This window comes from Xenopus laevis, chromosome 5L (genome assembly GCF_017654675.1).
Source record: "Xenopus laevis strain J_2021 chromosome 5L, Xenopus_laevis_v10.1, whole genome shotgun sequence".
Taxonomy (NCBI): Eukaryota; Metazoa; Chordata; class Amphibia; order Anura; family Pipidae; genus Xenopus; species Xenopus laevis.
In genome coordinates, this window is record NC_054379.1 from 58841149 (window position 1) to 58859006 (window position 17858).

A 17858-nucleotide genomic window follows, 5' to 3' on the forward strand; every position below is an offset into this window, starting at 1 on the left:
ATGCATTACAAATTGGTGGAACACAAAAAATGGTTTAAATTCATAACAATTTAAAGTAAGGGATCTAAAACTGAGGTTTCACAGTACATGTATAATTTTTTCTGGGTGCTGTTATTGCTATATATATATATATATATATATAATATATATATATATATATATATATATATATATATATATATATATATATATATATATATATATATATATATATATATATATATATCTCACAAGTATAGGGTCCTAGACCAAATTAATATTGGTAATTAGTACAGCATGTTCACGAAAAGATGAGAAGGAACTCCAAAGATCCAACGGACAGGCCAAAAACACATAAATCTTTTAAAGTAAACTTTAATAAAAAATATATTTTAAGCATTATTTGGCCTGTTGGATCTTTTGTCTGTTGGATCTTTGGAGTGCCTGCTCATTTTTTGTGAACTGGATATAGGTTTGAGGGTTGGCACACAAATCCAACGTTTCTAATTTTGAGTTTATACACAATTTACATCTAAAGGGTTATTTTCTTTCTGTAATCAGTATAAAGTTCTAAACCCCAAGCATTCTGAACACTAATTATAGTTATACGTTTTTATCTGCAGTGTGAAATGTTATATTAACCCCTAAGTAAACATAAAAGCATGACTAAAATTTAAATACAGGTAATTATCAGTTACAATCATAGTTCTCTTTTTTTTTTCCAAGTGTTGCCATGGCAACACTTGAAACTACGATCTACATTTCAGTGTTCAGGTGTCAACAATACTTCTTAAAATAACTGTTCTGGCAGACAGTGCATTGCGCAGTACTTATATATATTGTTTTGTTATATTCTATATACCTGACTCTATTTTATAATATGTTCAGTGTAAATAGCTCTTAGCATTTCATAATGGTAATATTGTACTGTTACCAACATAAATCCTTCTGCCAGGCTTTAGCTCTTAGTCATTTGTATTATTATTAGTTAATAAAAAAAATATCTATTTTGTACAGGGTTCACATGCAGAATATGACTTTCTAAAAAAAAAACATCCCATGCACCATCATTTTTCAAGGCAAACAAATTTGGTGGGTGCATGCACCTTTAACTGCTGCATTATTTTATCAACTGGCAAATTAATTTATGAACTTTAGGCAGAAGCTAATAAGAATAACCAGAAAATAAACATTAAGCAAAGCAATGTAGCTTAGAAAATCAATATTATTGCTACATAAATGTTCATATTACCTTTGTGTTGTCGAAAGCCAGAAGCAGGGTTCTTCCATTTGTTAAAAATATTTCTACTGCATTATCTCTTAACTGCCACCAGCGCTTGTGGACCTCCTTGATTTCTTCATACGTCCAAGCAAACGATGCTGCTTCTGTTTCACCGTGCAGAGACTGCATCAAACAAAGAAAAAATACCCCAGTAAATTACCCACCAAGTAGTAATTATTAAGAAAGAGGTGCATTTTCTCTTTCTTATTACTACATTCTGACAGAGTATGCCTTTATATTAAGCAAAATTCATACATGGTGATATGTAGGTTGTGCACCTCAATATATGTATTTTTTATAAAAAGAAAAGGGTAATTTACTAAGGGTCTGGTTGCAAGACACATTCAGGATTAATTCCCTATGGGCAGTTGTGCTCTCCTGTGTATTTTGTTGCATTGTTGTTAGTACAAGCTGTGTTATTGCACAGAGCAATACAGTGGATACAAACATACTGAAGAGGATAACACAGAAAGACAGGCAGTGAGCAGATGGCACCTCTCTATTCCCATGCTGTTAATAGCACTTGCTTTCCCATTTACACCATATAAATTCTCAGGCCTGGATTTGTGGCGAGGCCACAAAGGCCCTGCCCTAGCAAAATTTGAGGGGCCCAGCCACATTCTTTGGAGCACTGGGGACTTACAGCTTGCCAGTGCTCTGGTGCATGCTCGCACGCACGTGTGAAAGTAGGCAGGCGGGCAATAGGACCACGTGGCCTAGGGGCGCCTCCTAAGCTGCCCTCTAGAAAAAAGTTACCCTGTACCCTGTCAGGTCAATCCAATATCTAAAAGATATATAAGCTAAGGGGTTTCCAAGGAATGTATATATGTTTATGCCGTGCCCACCTCCCCCCCCCAAAAAAAACTGGGGGGGGGCTAGGGGACGCCCCTGCAATGCACTTCCTCACTTGTTTGTGGGGTGGTAACGGTTAAAGCAAAATAATTGGCTAGGGAGGTTGAACCATACATCAGGTACATCACTGCTTGGAGTGTTGTACCTAAGGCCTTAACAAAAATGTGCTCAAAGTGCACTTTGCACCTTGCTTTATTTTTTACAGGCAACCATTATTGTTTGCTTTGTCCTCATAAAACTGCCAGAACCTTAAAATGTAAACTACCACATTAAAAAAATAATTGCAGTTATCTACATACAACTCTCGTTCCCATTGCAAACTGAACTTTATTAAACTAAGGCAATTTAAATGCCTTAGTGCAAAAATACATTTTTAGAAAAAGTTTAGAAAATTTGAAAATCCCAGAACCCTAAACTTACGGTAGATTCTACTGTATCACCTGCGTTATCTTCAACAAAATACATCCCTGAGTTACCTAAAAAAAAGCAATTGAATACATTTTATCAGTATCATAACATAGCACTCTCAATGCTTCCAATGAATATACAATTTCAGAAAAAAGAGAGATGCAAGCACCACTTTTAAACCATTTAAAATCGTACTGGATACATTCATAAATCATTGCAAGTAAAGTAACCTTCTACTTCCTGTCCATTAAAGCACATTCAAAATAAATCAGTAGTGCACTGAGTAGCCTCTATATAAGAAACCCCATCCCTTTCCCAAGTTGCATTCTTTTTTAAATGCAGAGAAAAAAAAAGCAGCTGATTATACAGAGTCTTTGGAGTGGACTAGTGATTTGTATTGATTGTACTTGGACAAACAGGTAGCAGAATGTAATTTTAATTTCAATTTCATTGAAGTCTGAGCTGCAGGTCTTTTATTTATTCATTTATATATTATTTAGATTTTTGCTCAATATCGAACAGTAATTATCTTGCCCTATAACCACAATTGTACAAACCCCTAGTAGAACACTATCACAAGGAACACTGAGAAGACAATAATCCAGAAGCTAGAATTACCTCACCTACTAAAAAAACTCACCTAATAAAAGTTCTCCAAAGGTTTCTCTGGATGGTGCCACATTGATACATCTTTGTGTAACCCTACAGAATAAAATATGCGTAAAATTTACTAAGAGTACTGACAAACAGGCTTAAATGAATTTGCTGAGCCAGAAAAAAATCCACTGTTTAATGATGAACACTAACTATTGGACTACGATTAGTACTACTGTACAGGGATAATTCTAATGATAAAAAAAGTCACAGAAAAGATTGTGGATTTTAATTTTATTGTAATATTTAAAGATGTAAGAACAGTTTGGCATTAATAAGAGGTGTTGTGATTTGATTAATGCGCTGAAATTTAGTGCTAGACTTTTTTTGTTTTTGCACCGTGAATACCTCATTCACTAATTCAAATTTGCCCGCACAGTAAACTTAGCAGGCAACAAGCATTTGGCTCAGAATGGTGAGAATAATTGTTCCATAAATAGCAAATGAGTGCAATGAACAGGAGACACAGACAAACAGTCTGTTTGTTTGCTCAGCATAAAATAATTTAAAGTAATATTTACCGTATACGTTCACTCGCTGCCTTATCTTTTACAGTAGATGAAAATGAGGAATGTTTTTTGTCTTCAAAAAGGTATGAAAGTGGGGGCTTTACAGTTTCTGTTGGATTTAAAGGAGAAGGAAAAGTTAAAACTAAGAAAGCCTTATCAGAAAGGTCCACCTAAATATACCAGTAAACCCTCAAAGTTGTGCTGCCCCTGTAAAAAAAAAAAATCACTGCATTTCTTTCCTTCTATTGTGTACACATGGGCTTCTGTATCAGACTTTCTTCCTTCAGCTTAAACCTCCTTGCCCCGGGCAAGAGCATGCTCAGTTTGCTTCTCTCCCCCCCCCCGTCCCTTCTCTGCTGTAATCTGAGCTCAGAGCTATTAGTGAGCAGGGAGACACAGGAAGTGATGTCACACCAGGCTAATACTGCAGCTGCTATCCTAAATAAACAGATTGCTTCTAGAGCTTTTTACTCAGGTATGGTAAAACATTCTACAGAATAAATATAGCATTCTAGCTTGCACTGTTGCAGCTAATCTATTGGCAATAAAATGCCTCTGTAGCTTTCTTCTCCTTTAAAGGAGAAGTCAACTCCCCCAGCCTAACTGCCTCCCGGGGAAATGTCCCTAACTTTTTACTTAGCCCTTGGCACAGATTCAGGCATCGGAGTTCCACGCAGCCATCTTCCGGGTCTTCAGTAAGCTGAGACGGAGACCAGAGATGCGGCGCATGTGCAGTTGGAGCAATATACCGGTTCGCGACAACTGCGCATGCGCCGAAATGGACGGAAATTGCTGAAGCGCCAGAACAAGACATGAAGACCCGGAAGATGGCCGTGGGGAACTCCGATGCCTGAATCTGCGGCGAGGTGTAAGTAAAAAGTTACAGGCATTTCCTGGGGGGGGGGCAGGAGGGTCTACATGGGGTGGGTGGTAGGGTTTTTTTTGCTTAAGGGTTGAATTCTCTTTTAAGAACATCAAAAAAGTTATACAGATGATGACAAAATAAACCCTAAAGGTTGTTATAAACTGGGCCGGATTTACATAGCAGGTGCCCCTAGGCCCGCTGTCGTTCATCTCCCCGTCCCCTACCTTTAATTCAATCAAATTTTCATCATCAGGACCAAAGAGTTAAGGATTGGTGTACAGGAAATTTTTAAAACTATCGTATCTCCTGTGCCTCCCCAGTGTTTCTGAACCAATGTGGATATGGTTGGGCTTCATGCCGCCCCCTAAAATCTTGTCGCCCTAGGCCCGGGCCTTGGTGACCTCTCCACAAATCCGGGCCTGGCTATAAACTGGCTGATACCCTCCAGTATGTGGCAAATTCACCTGCAGTCCAAATGGAAAGATACTACAGGCATTAAATCTGTTATCCAGGATGTTCTGGACCTGGGGTTGCCAGATAACGAATCTTTCCATAATTTGAATCTCCATACTTTACTACATACATACTAGAAAATCATGTAAACATTAAATAAACCCAATAGGCTGGTTTTGCTGCCATTAAGGATTAATTATATCTTAGTTTGGATCAAGTATAAGGTACTGTTATTATTACAGAGAAAAGAATTTGGATTATTTGGATAAAGTGGAGTCTATGGGAGATGGCCTTTCTGTAATTCTGAGCTATCTGGATAACAGATTTCCCTTACATATATTTGATTGACCACAGCCTAATAATGACATGCCCACACCTACAGCACTGTCAGTGCAGCTGTACCTTATGTTAATTAATTTAATGTTATGAAAACAACACAATGAGAGCAATTTGATGTATTTTGATCATAGTATATATATATATATATATATATATATATATATATATATATATATATATATATATATATATATATATATATATATATACTGCACTTTGTATGACTATATTTTTGATAGATAATCAAAGCAATGAAAAGACACATACCTTCTGATTTTTGCCTGTCTCTGAGAAGATATTTATTTGGAATGGTTAAATAGCACCTTTGTAAACGTCTTCTCTCTCTATTTGGACCCTCGGTTGGGTCCAGTTGCCAAGAGGTTGGGTAGGACTCTGGATCATACCAAACAGCCCTTTAAATGATTTAAAAATAGACAAAATGTACTCTGTTTTGCACCATACAAATATAATGTTTAATGTATCCATAGGAGTATATAACATATTAATTCAATTATTAAGTTAAAGGAACTGTTCAGTGTAAAAATTAAACTGAGTAAACTAGCTGCGCAAAATAAAAAATCAGCCAGTTTTAATTTTAGGAAGGTAAAATATCCAAAGGTGATATTCAAAAGTGAAAAATATTCAAAAGTGAAAAAAATGTGTATTAATAAAATAGCATGTACAAATAATATCCTTACATGTTTTGTGTCCATGTGGCACTTAATCATCAGCTTAAATGTCTTTACAAGCTCAGAAAAACATAGAAAAACTGTAATTGAAAAAATCTTTAAAACTGCTAAAATGCAACTCCCAATGACATCTGCTTGTAATTGGCAGCTTGACTTCAACATGTACTTGGGACTCTCTGGGGATTAATTTAAACACTGGGCGATTTGCCCCCAGGCACTAACCCATGTCAACCAATCAGATGCATGCTCTCATTGCTCTACCTGCAGCTGTCTGAGAAAACCTAATCACTGATTGCTTGCTATGGGATACTGCACAGGTGCAAATTTGCCCAGAGTTTATAAATGAGCCCCATTAATTGCTCCTGCAAGGAGGATAATTGCTCCTTGTAGCTTGTAAAATTATTTTTGCTAGATTTAGTAAGAATTGCAGAAGGTTACATAGCAACTTCAGACATTCTCTCTGAAGACTAAGGAGCCAATTTATTAAGCCACAATCGGATCCGCTTTTGGACACCAAAAATCCAAAAAAGTCACAGGAAAAAAAGTGTGACTTTATTATGCAATAAAACTGTGACAATTCAGAATACGAAAATACTTGAGCAAAAAACTGTCAAAAACACAAGAAGTCAATGGCAGATTTTTATGGCAGTCTTCATCTTTGAGGGCTGTTATTCCATTTTGGCAAAGCTGAAGTTCTGGTTTTGTTATTGACCAGCACTACTAAAACTGATCTTTTGGTTTGATTTAGGCAATTCACTTTTCCTGTTAGGGCTCTTACTCACGAGCGGTTGTAGCTGTGCTCCCCTGCGTTACGTTTTTCTGCGTTCAGCCGCAGGGGAGCGCAGTAATAGACGCATTACATTTTTTCCAATGGGGCTGTACTGACACAGGCGTGTGTAGGCACCACAACGCAGGAAAAATGCAGCATGTTGCGTCTCAACCTGCGTTCGGCGCCTACACGCGCCTGTGTGAGTACAGCCCCATTGGAAAAAATGTAATGCGTCTATTCCTGCGCTCCCGTGTGGCTGAACGCAGAAAAACGGAACGCAGGGGAGCGCAGCTACAACCGCTCGTGAGTAAGAGCCCTTATACAATTTGATTTAGGCAATTACCAGCGACAAGTTTTCAAGATTTGCTCCCAGCTGTGAATAATGGTTGAGGAACTGTAAAAATAGCCATCTTTGAAGAACTACTTATCCAAAACTAGCAGAATTCTTCATTTTGGAAATGTCTACTTAAAATTACATGTTTTGGTTACCATACTGTTACAGGCTTTTGGCATACATAAAAAGACAGCTAATGGTGAGTGGTTCTACATATCCTATTCAAAAAACCTTGCTTACACTAATGACACCCAATTAGGGCAAAATTGGGCTATACTTTGACACCTGATTAGCGAATGCCCTAACTGTGCTTTAAAACCTAGTGGGTGAACCATAGCCTATAGGGTATGTCATGAAAATTGACATTTTAGGGGCAAAACTAAGGGGCAAATTCACTAAGCGCCGAAGCGCCTAACGCTAGCGTCAATTCGCTAGCGTTGGGCATTTTCGTTACTTCGCAAATTCACTAACGAACGCTGGCGTATATTCGCTAGTGTTACTTCGCACCCTTACGCCTGGCGAATTTTCGCTACGGACGTAACTACGCAAATTCACTAACGCGCGCAGTGTACTGAACGCTACCTTTTACGCTAGACTTCCTTTGCCACCTCAGACCAGGCGAAGCGCAATAGAGTAGATAGGGATTGCTTCAAAAAAAGTTCAAAGCTGGCGTTTTTTTTATATTATGGGTGATAGGCTGAAAAAGATCGAAAAATTTTTTGGGGCTCCCCTCATTCCCCCCTACATTTCCTAACTCCTGGCAACTTAACTATACAGTGGGCACATGTGTAGGGCAAAAAAAAAATATTTTATTTGATGTTTTGAAGGTTTCCCAGGCATTTGTAGTGATTCTACGTATTCCTCCATTGAAATTTGAATTTGGCGCCGTATGCAAATTAACCATCGCTAGCGTAACTTCGCTTCGCTTAGCGAATCAACGCTAGCGCAACTTCGCAACCTTACGCTACCCCTGTGCGCAACTTCGGATTTTAGTGAATTTGCGGAGCGCTGGCGAAACTACGCCTGGCGAAGTGCGGCGAAGTTACGCCTGGCGCAACTACGAATCTTAGTGAATTTGCCCCTAAGTATCCAGTGATTGGATTGGAATTGTTAATAACTATGATACCATTTGAGCTGTTGGGAATCTCCCATGAATCCTTAGTGCATTTTTTAGTAAATCTGCCCCAAATACACTATATACAGCCTAGTATTATTTCTACATAATAATAAAATATAAAACATTATGTTATTTTAACCCTTTAAGTGCCAGCAGAATTTTACATTTTAGTTTGGTTTGCCGTTTCCGAAACATTTGTGCTTTCTCACTTTAGGGGCATTTTCTGAAGGGAAGCCTATAGCACCCTAAATATGATTGTCAGGGGTCCTCCAAACAGTTTGATGTCCAATGTGCATAGGTTTACCAACATATCTGGTATTTAGAGGCCCAAAAATTAAGTAAGCGCATACAAATAGTCCTGTGGGTAACTTCAGCTAATGAAAAAAAAAAGTGCAATATACAATATAAGCACTCGGTATGTGTATTATGTGCCTTGAGACCCCCTAACAGTATGGCAACCCTAGAAAACCATATATTTTCTGAAAGTACACATTTAAATGAATCTAAAACAGATAAATATGTCTTTCTACTGCAAACCACCAAACTGCAAAACTATGCTAAACATAACGTTTTTTTTATGAAATTTCTGAAAATTGTCACAAAGCTTGTATTTTGCTAAATGATATACCCCACATTTCGTAACGTACCAGCAAAAGGCATCCTAAATATGAACACCAGGGGTCTACAAAACAGTTTGATGCCCAGTATGCATAGATTTACCAAACTATGTGGCATACAGAGACCCCAAAATACTGCATATGAATTTTCATGTATGACAATCTGGCAACTACAATATAAGCACCCGGTATGGGTATTATGTGCCCTGAGACCCCCTAACAGTATGGAGACCCTAGAAAACCATATATTTCCTCAAAGTTCACATTCCAAAGAATCTAAAACGGGTAAATATGTCTTTCTAATAAAAACTACCAAACTGCAAAGCTATGCTAAATATAACGCTTTTTATGAAATTTCTGAAAAACATCACAAAGCTTGCATTTTACTCTATTATATACCCCACATTTTGTAAAATACCAGCAAAAGGCATCCTAAATATGAACACCAGGGGTCTACTGAACACCTTGAAATGTGTAGATAAACCAAACTATGTCGCGCACAGAGACCCCCCAAATGAATTTATAGCAGACAAAATTTACATGGGTAAAACGAAGTAACAAAGAACAGAGCAAAATGGTATGAAATCACTAAAATCTAACAAAACCACAAAAATCAATGCTTTTTTTTCACCTAGTGTAATCAGCAGTCAGAATCAAAGTTTGATTATTTTAGCATCGCCAAATAGGTTTTACGGATAGAAATAAGCGGAAAAAAACCAACGCAAAGCTGAAAATGAAATAAAATGGCTAAGCATGCAATAAAATGGCTACAAATGCACAAAATCACTGAAATTGCAGTAAATTGCTTGATTAAGGGCTGGAATAGCCCGAAACGTCGCTTTGCTAGTGGCACGAATAAACAATTCAATCACATATCGGAGTGCTGCTGGATTTATTTTCATACTGTGAAATTGCAGTATAATCACCAAAATACCGAATAAGCTATTTGCAATGGCAATAAAACTTTTTATTCAGGCAAAAAAAAGAAAAAAAAAAAGATACAAAATAGTGTAAGTGTTTATGTGTGTGTACAACAGGCATATTGCGTGTTGTGTGCAAGCGTACAAGAGTGCTGTGAATGTGTGTGACCCCCTCGAACCACCAAAATTGAAGGTGTGTGTGTTTAAGTGTGAATGTAAATGTAAGTGTGTATTAGTATAAGTGTGTGTTTGTGTGCGACGGGGGGGGGGCTATAACCTGGGGTGGCAGGCTGCAAATCGTCCAGGAGGGCTGGATGCAGAGCTGGAACCATTGGAGACTATCTTCCACTGCAGGATCCGGTGAATAGGCAGAGCTGGAGGGCCAGGAAGTGCAGGCAGCAGCAGGCATTCATTCCCCGCTTCTGCTCGTTGCCTACGGGCTGGGGAATGAGTTAGAATGCCGCTCCTCCATTCAGAAAGTGCAGGCAGCAGCAGGACAGGTAGATTTCACTTGCCTGCTGTTGCCTTGGGGTCCCTGGGCGATCGCCACTCAGGGGCCACTTGTTCCTCACCTAGGCTCGTTGCCTAGGGGCTGGGGAACAAGTTAGAATGGAGGGAGCGGCTTTACAAACTGCTCCTCTGTTCAGAAAGTGCAGGCAGCAGCAGGGTACTTAGATTGCACATGCCTGCTGCTGCCTTGGGGCCCCTGTGCGATCCCGGCCCAGAGGCCACTTGTTCCCCTCCTAGGCTCGCTGCCTAGGGGCTGGGGAACAAGTTGGAACGGAGCTTTACAAGCCGCTCCTCCATTCCCAAACCTTCAAATGCTGCAGAACGTAGGATCTACGATCTATAGCATTTCAAGTTACTTTGCCACAGAACGTAGATTCTATGATCTGTGGCATTTAAAGGGTTAAGGTTCAATATTTTCACTAATCATATGTGTTATTATATTATTATTACTTTAGTAAGGTCATTTAAAGAATGCAATCCTTGGATCAACTATGAAATCAAAACACAAATTATACTTTTATATAAATAAGCTGAGCTGCTAACCTGTCATGAGTCAGTTGCTGAACAAGTTCTTGCCAATGACGACTTGCACTTAAATCTACTTTGTACATGCTTCTGATGTGCTGAATAACCTTCTTCCTTTCCATGCCCTGAGATAATGACACACTTTGTGTTATGTCTCCTGCAATTTTGGAAAGGTCCTTTGATCTAGCATCTAGACGCTGGAAGAGTCTACAAAAACACAAAGGAACAGTTAAAAAAATAAATCACTAAGCCATGCCTATCAAACATTATTTAATATTATGATTTATTAATATTGCAACAGTATATTCCACCATGCTTTTTGTGGCACTATACATCATTCACATCACACATGGTCAGTGTACCAAGTAACCTTCATAAAGTGTGGGTGTAAACTGGAGTGCCTGGAGGAATACTATTACACATTAAGTATGTGAAAAGCTATGGTAAAAAATGTGTTTGTAATACAAAACAATCACATTTTCACTAGCCTATACAATAATCTACCAAGGGTGCAGAATGTTTGAAGCAAAGTAGTAACTTCTACCATTTCCTTCTAATAGTACTAGGAACAGGGCCGGACTGGGGGTAAAAAGCAGCCCAGGCAAAAAAAATCAAAGCAGCCCACATGTAAAGATGCAATGGTCTGACTTGTACACATCCACTCATATATTGGGGTAAAACTGAAAAAATGTATGCGCATAAAGAGCTTCCTTAGGGGTTGTTTACCTTCAATTTAATTTTTAGTATGATGTAGAGAGGGACATTCTGAGACCATTTGCAATTGGTTTTCATTTTTTATTAATTGTGGTTTTTGACTTATTTAGCTTTTTATTCAGCAGCTCTCCAGTTTGTAATTAAAGCCGTCTGGTTCCTAGGGACAGAGTGACTGAGAGTGCAGAGAGAAACAGAGAGAGGGACAGAGGGACAGAATGACAGAGAGTGCAGAGAGAGGGGAAGAGAGAGGGACAGAGTGACAGAGAGAGACAGAGTAACAGGGAGAGGGGAAGAAAGAGGGACAGAGTGACAGAGAGAGACAGAGTGACAGGGAGAGGGGAAGATAGAGGGACAGAGTGACAGAGAGAGGGGAAGAGAGAGGGACAGAGTGACAGAGTGACAGGGAGAGGGGAAGAAAGAGGGACAGAGTGACAGAGAGAGACAGAGTGACAGGGAGAGGGGAAGATAGAGAGACAGAGTGACAGAGAGAGGGGAAGAGAGAGGGACAGAGAGAGACAGAGTGACAGAGAGAGGGGAAGAGAAAGGGACAGAGAGAGACAGAGTGACAGGGAGAGGGGAAGAGAGAGGGACAGAGTGACAGAGAGAGGGGAAGAGAGAGGGACAGAGTGACAGAGAGAGACAGAGTGACAGAGAGAGGGGAAGAGAGAGGGACAGAGTGACAGAGAGAGACAGAGTGACAGGGAGAGGGGAAGAGAGAGGGACAGAGTGACAGAGAGAGACAGAGTGACAGGGAGAAGGGAAGAGAGAGGGACAGAGTGACAGAGAGAGGGGAAGAGAGAGGGACAGAGTGACAGAGAGAGACAGAGTGACAGAGAGAGGGGAAGAGAGAAGGACAGAGTGACAGAGAGAGAGACAGAGTGACAGGGAGAGGGGAATAGAGAGGGACAGAGAGAGAGACAGAGTGACAGGGAGAGGGGAAGAGAGAGGGACAGAGTGACAGAGAGAGGGACAGAGTGACACAGAGAAAGAGAGAGAGAGTGACAGACAGTGCAGAAGGAGACAGAGAGAGAGACAGAGAGGGACAGGGTCAGAGAGTGACAAAGACTCACAGAAACGAAGTGCAGAGAGAGATCTGGTCTTCAGCGATGTTCACAATCTTAAGGGGGGCCAGCTAATCCTGAAAGAGCAGCACAGCGGGCCCCCCTTTAAATCTAAATCTTGCTGGGCCTGGGACTGTAGCCTCCTGATAGCGCGCGGGCCTGTATAGAGCACGGCAGCACCAGAACAGAGGAGTGGGAGGGGCAGAGCAACAGTGGGAGAGAGGATGCACGAGCGGTCCTAGAGCCCGCCTGATGCATTGAAAGGCAGTGGCACTTTCTAATAACGTGTAGAGATCAGGATCGGCTCACTTAAAGAAAAAATAGAGCAGCCTCTAGGGCAAATGCCCGAACAGACAGATTGTCAGTCCGGGCCTGACTAGGATCCATCTCAGCACCTTCAGGTTCTAGGAGGAATCGAAAAACTAATGTGAAATTAGCAATAAGTTAAAGTTGTATTTTTGAGATGGATAACAAGACAAAGTAAGCTTTGTGTTACAAGGCAAAAAGGATAGCAAAAAATTAAGATGTATTACTAAGTCTTATGACATGTGTAATGTTATTCCATTGGCATGTGTCAAGGCATGGACAAAGATACCTTGATTTTTGATTTTCTTTTTTCAAAGTCAGACCTTAAAGGGATTCTGCCATGATTTTTATGGTTTATTTTTTATTTCTAAATCGCACTGTTCATATTGCAGATAATTCACTCTACCATTTAAAATGTTATTCTTGAAACAACAATTATATTTTTTAGCTGTTATATTGGTGTGGAGGCAGCCATCTCAGTGCATTGTGCCTGATTCTGAACTTTCAGAAGGAGCCACTGCACTGCTTTGAGGCAGTTATTGTTTTTTCCTTTCCCATTGTATTTCACCATGACCCAGGTTGTGGTATTTCTTCTACTTGGGTGCTAATCTCATTTCTACCACTAGGTGGTAGGAAGCACTTTTAGCAATGCAATGATTTCTCACTTCAGTTTGATCTTTACACTACTCCAATATTATTCAGCCTTCAGGAAACCTGCTTGTTTGGAAGGGTAAGAGGGTTTGGAGTGTCAGAAAGCATTGGCTCTCATTCTATTTACTGTATCTGGACCTAAAGTGCGTACTGTCTCTCAGTGTATTTATTGTATATGTGGATAAATTCCCACTGCTTCTCATTGTATTTAATGTATTTTGGGTGCCACTACTTCTCCCCCTCACTGTATAATGTATTTATAATCTGGAGTTATTGTTCATAGAAGTCAGTGTATTAGTGATGTGTGGATTCAGAAAAACTCGACCCGCACCCTACGAACCCCCTCATTTATAGACCTGCACCGCCTTGCCATTGAAATCACAAAAGGGACAGACAGGCGTGAGCCTATAAAACAGGAAGCTGGAAGTCAGAAGCCGGAGGAACAGCGAGGTCAGCTCGAAAGTGCATACGGTGTGTATATATCTATATAATACACAAAAGCCATGAATATCTTGTAAATTCTATCCTTATTAACGGTGAGTTCTGATGTCATCAGTTATAAACGGTGTGTTCTGATGTAATTTCTGACTCACTGAAACATGTGTATTATAATAAATAAAGTACCCCCATTTGCAAAATAAGAGGATATTAGTAGTTACCTCGGAGTTCCATGACCTGTATAAAAACATTCGGCCTTCGGCCTCGAGTTTTTATAAAGTCATGAAACTCCTCTGTAACTTATAATATCCTTATATTTTACAAGAGGGGGTACTTTATTCACTATATATCCTTTACGGTACAAGCTAATTGAGGATAATGGTACATAGGACAGTTTTTCTATAGTATATTTTAGCTGGCAGAAAATGCCTGAAGCCACCCTAAATTATTGGGGGCGGCATAGGCAGTTTTGCCTGTTCCCCCACTTGCTTAAATTCAGGACAATGGCAGCAGTGCTATTAGCCCATGGAGGCACTATCAGTTCAGGCAGCTGAATCCTTCAGCGGAGGTGTCAGGGAGCTATTATCTGGTTACCTTCCCATTGTTCTGCTGATAGGCTGCTGATGGGCTGCTGGGGGGGGGGGGAGGGAGGGGAGTGATATCTCTCTAACTTGCAGTGCAACAATAAAGTGACTGAAGTTTATCAGAGCCCGCATGACCTGAGGGCACCTGGGAAATTAACAAAGTGTCTAGCCCCACGCCAAATTTCAAAATTAAATATAAAATAATCTCTTCAGTGCAATTTCAGTGCAGAATTCTGCTGGAGCAGCACTATTAACTGATGCGTTTTGAAAAAAACATGTTTCCCCATGACAGTATCCCTTTAATTCAAGTTCTGTTTAAGTTGTATACATATTACAAAACTATCCATATATATATATTATATATACAGTGGTGTGAAAAACTATTTGCCCCCTTCCTGATTTCTTATTCTTTTGCATGTTTGTCACACTTAAATGTTTATGCTCATCAAAAACCGTTAACTATTAGTCAAAGATAACATAATTGAACACAAAATGCAGTTTTTAAATGAAGGTTTACGTTATTAAGGGAGAAAAAAAACTCCAAATCTACATGGGCCTGTGTGAAAAAGTGATTGCCCCCCTTGTTAAAAAATAACTTAACTGTGGTTTAACACACCTGAGTTCAATTTCAAAGGTTATAAAGCCATTTCTAAAGCTTTGGGACTCCAGCGAACCACAGTGAGAGCCATTATCCACAAATGGCAAAAACATGGAGCAGTGGTGAACCTTCCCAGGAGTGGCCGGCCGACCAAAATTACCCCAAGAGCGCAGAGACAACTCATCCGAGAGGCCACAAAAGACCCCAGGACAACATCTAAAGAACTGCAGGCCTCACTTGCCTCAATTAAGGTCAGTGTTCACGACTCCACCATAAGAAAGAGACTGGGCAAAAACGGCCTGCATGGCAGATTTCCAAGGAGCAAACCACTTTTAAGCAAAAAGAACATTAAGGCTCGTCTCAATTTTGCTAAAAAACATCTCAATGATTGCCAAGACTTTTGGGAAAATACCTTGTGGACTGACGAGAAAAAAGTTGAACTTTTTGGAAGGTGCGCGTCCCGTTACATCTGGCGTAAAAGTAACACATCATTTCAGAAAAAGAACATCATACCAACAGTAAAATATGGTGGTGGTAGTGTGATGGTCTGGGGTTGTTTTGCTGCTTCAGGACCTGGAAGACTTGCTGTGATAGATGGAACCATGAATTCTACTGTCTACCAAAAAATCCTGAAGGAGAATGTCCGGCCATCTGTTCGTAAACTCAAGCTGAAGCCATATTTGGTGCTGCAGCAGGACAATGACCCAAAACACACCAGCAAATCCACCTCTGAATGGCTGAAGAAAAACAAAATGAAGACTTTGGAGTGGCCTAGTCAAAGTCCTGACCTGAATCCTATTGAGATGTTGTGGCATGACCTTAAAAAGGCGGTTCATGCTAGAAAACCCTCAAATAAAGCTGAATTGCAACAATTCTGCAAAGATGAGTGGGCCAAAATTCCTCCAGAGCGCTGTAAAAGACTCGTTGCAAGTTATCGCAAACGCTTGATTGCAGTTATTGCTGCTAAGGGTGACCCAACCAGTTATTAGGTTCAGGGGGCAATTACTTTTTCACACAGGTTTGGATTTCTTTTCTCCCTAAATAATAAAAACCCTCATTTAAAAACTGCATTTTGTGTTTACTTGTGTTATCTTTGACTAATATTTTTAATTAATAGTTCAATGTGTTTGATGATCAGAAACATTTTGTGTGACAAACATGCAAAAGAATAAGAAATCAGGAAGGGGGCAAATAGTTTTTCACACCACTGTATATGCTATAAAATTCAGGGAAACTACTTCAGATTCTCTTCAGAATTATATTTTAAAACATTATTTTTGTGGTGCAGGCAGTGTTAAAGTTAGTTAAAGGAACAGTACCACAAAAAAAAAGGAATGGCAATACAATATACTTTTGCCCTGCACTGGTAAAACTGGTGGATTTACTTCAGACTACTATAGTTTATATAAACATGCTGCTGTGTAGCCATGGGTGCAGCCATTCAAGCACAGGACACACAGTAGATAACAGATACGTTTGAAGAATCCCATTGTATACTACAGAGCTTTTCTGGTATTTGCAGAGTATCTTGTGCCTTTTTCAGCTTTGAATGACTGCCCCCATGTGTACACAGCCACTTGTTTACATAAACTATAGTAGTGTTGCTAAAGCAAACACATCAGTTTTACCAGTGCAGAGCAACAGTACATTATATTTTCATTACTTTAAAATACTTTTGGTGTTTCTGTTCTTTTAAGCATAACAAACTTATGGTGCCCAAGAGCAAAATCTATTAGGTTCCCCAACCCTTTGGTAGATGTTCTGTTTTGTATGAACATCAACCATGATTTGTTAACTACTATTCCTCCAGTACCTAGTATGAACATCAACCATGATTTGTTAACTTCTATTCCTCCAGTAGCTAATGGGTCCATTTTATTGCTATGCCAGCTGAAATTAGTAGGAGTTCTTTGCTTTCCCTTAAATTTATATGCCAGCATGTACTATTCAAATATTATCCATATTGTCGTGTTATTTACTACAAACTCTTAACAAAAGACTGTCTCACACAAATTAATAACATTAGACTCTTACTTTTGTTGATTATTAGAAATAGTTTTCCTCCAGGCAACTCGGTTTTCATTTTCTTCATTCTCATATTTTTTTTGCTCCTGAAAAACATTCTTGTTAGTATGTTGCACGGAACAAACACAGGAAGCAAGCATGTACAGTTTTGTTATGATTCTATAAATCCTAGGTTGATAGGATGAATGATTCCACAAAGCAGAAAAAAGCAACGTCCAGTGTGTATTTTGTCTTTATTAACCCTGCATTTAAATATGATAACCCCCAATGAGGCAAGTGAGTCCTGGTAACTAAGAGCCGAATTTCAACCCGCTCTCTGCACTAGCGACGTGGACTGCCCCCAACCCCACCAGCGCGCCGTGGACCGGCGCTGAATGTCCCATAAACAGATACTATTTTAATTCTCCAGGAGTTCTAATGCTTTATTGAATGGTTGACAGCAAGCATACTATTAAAATAGGACTTCTGCTAAGCTCAGGATAGTTGCATAATTAATTTGTGTTAAAATAGACAATTGTCCATCAAAAACACACAAGCACAGGCTTTCCTAACACAGCAGTTCTGTTTTTCTTTTTTTGGGGGTTTGTCAAACATGCAAATGTATTTATTAAGTTATGGAATACTTTTAAATATGAAATAAACTTTTCATTAAAAAGATA

At 39.5% G+C, this 17858-nt stretch overlaps 1 protein-coding gene across 4 annotated transcripts in view; it reads right to left on the bottom strand.

Moving 5' to 3' along the window:
* The window catches only part of LOC101027285 (lysosomal-trafficking regulator), a 223919-nt gene that overhangs the window by 68600 nt on the left and 137461 nt on the right, over nt 1-17858 (bottom strand). For all 4 annotated transcript variants that reach the window (XM_018263118.2, XM_018263117.2, XM_018263120.2 and 1 more), the window contains 7 exons: nt 17209-17285; nt 10841-11029; nt 5609-5754; nt 3697-3793; nt 3162-3223; nt 2534-2589; nt 1232-1384 (listed from right to left, as the gene is read on the bottom strand). In XM_018263118.2, the coding sequence (XP_018118607.1) occupies nt 1232-1384; nt 2534-2589; nt 3162-3223; nt 3697-3793; nt 5609-5754; nt 10841-11029; nt 17209-17285 (780 nt within the window). The remainder of the gene's footprint in view (nt 1-1231; nt 1385-2533; nt 2590-3161; nt 3224-3696; nt 3794-5608; nt 5755-10840; nt 11030-17208; nt 17286-17858) is intronic.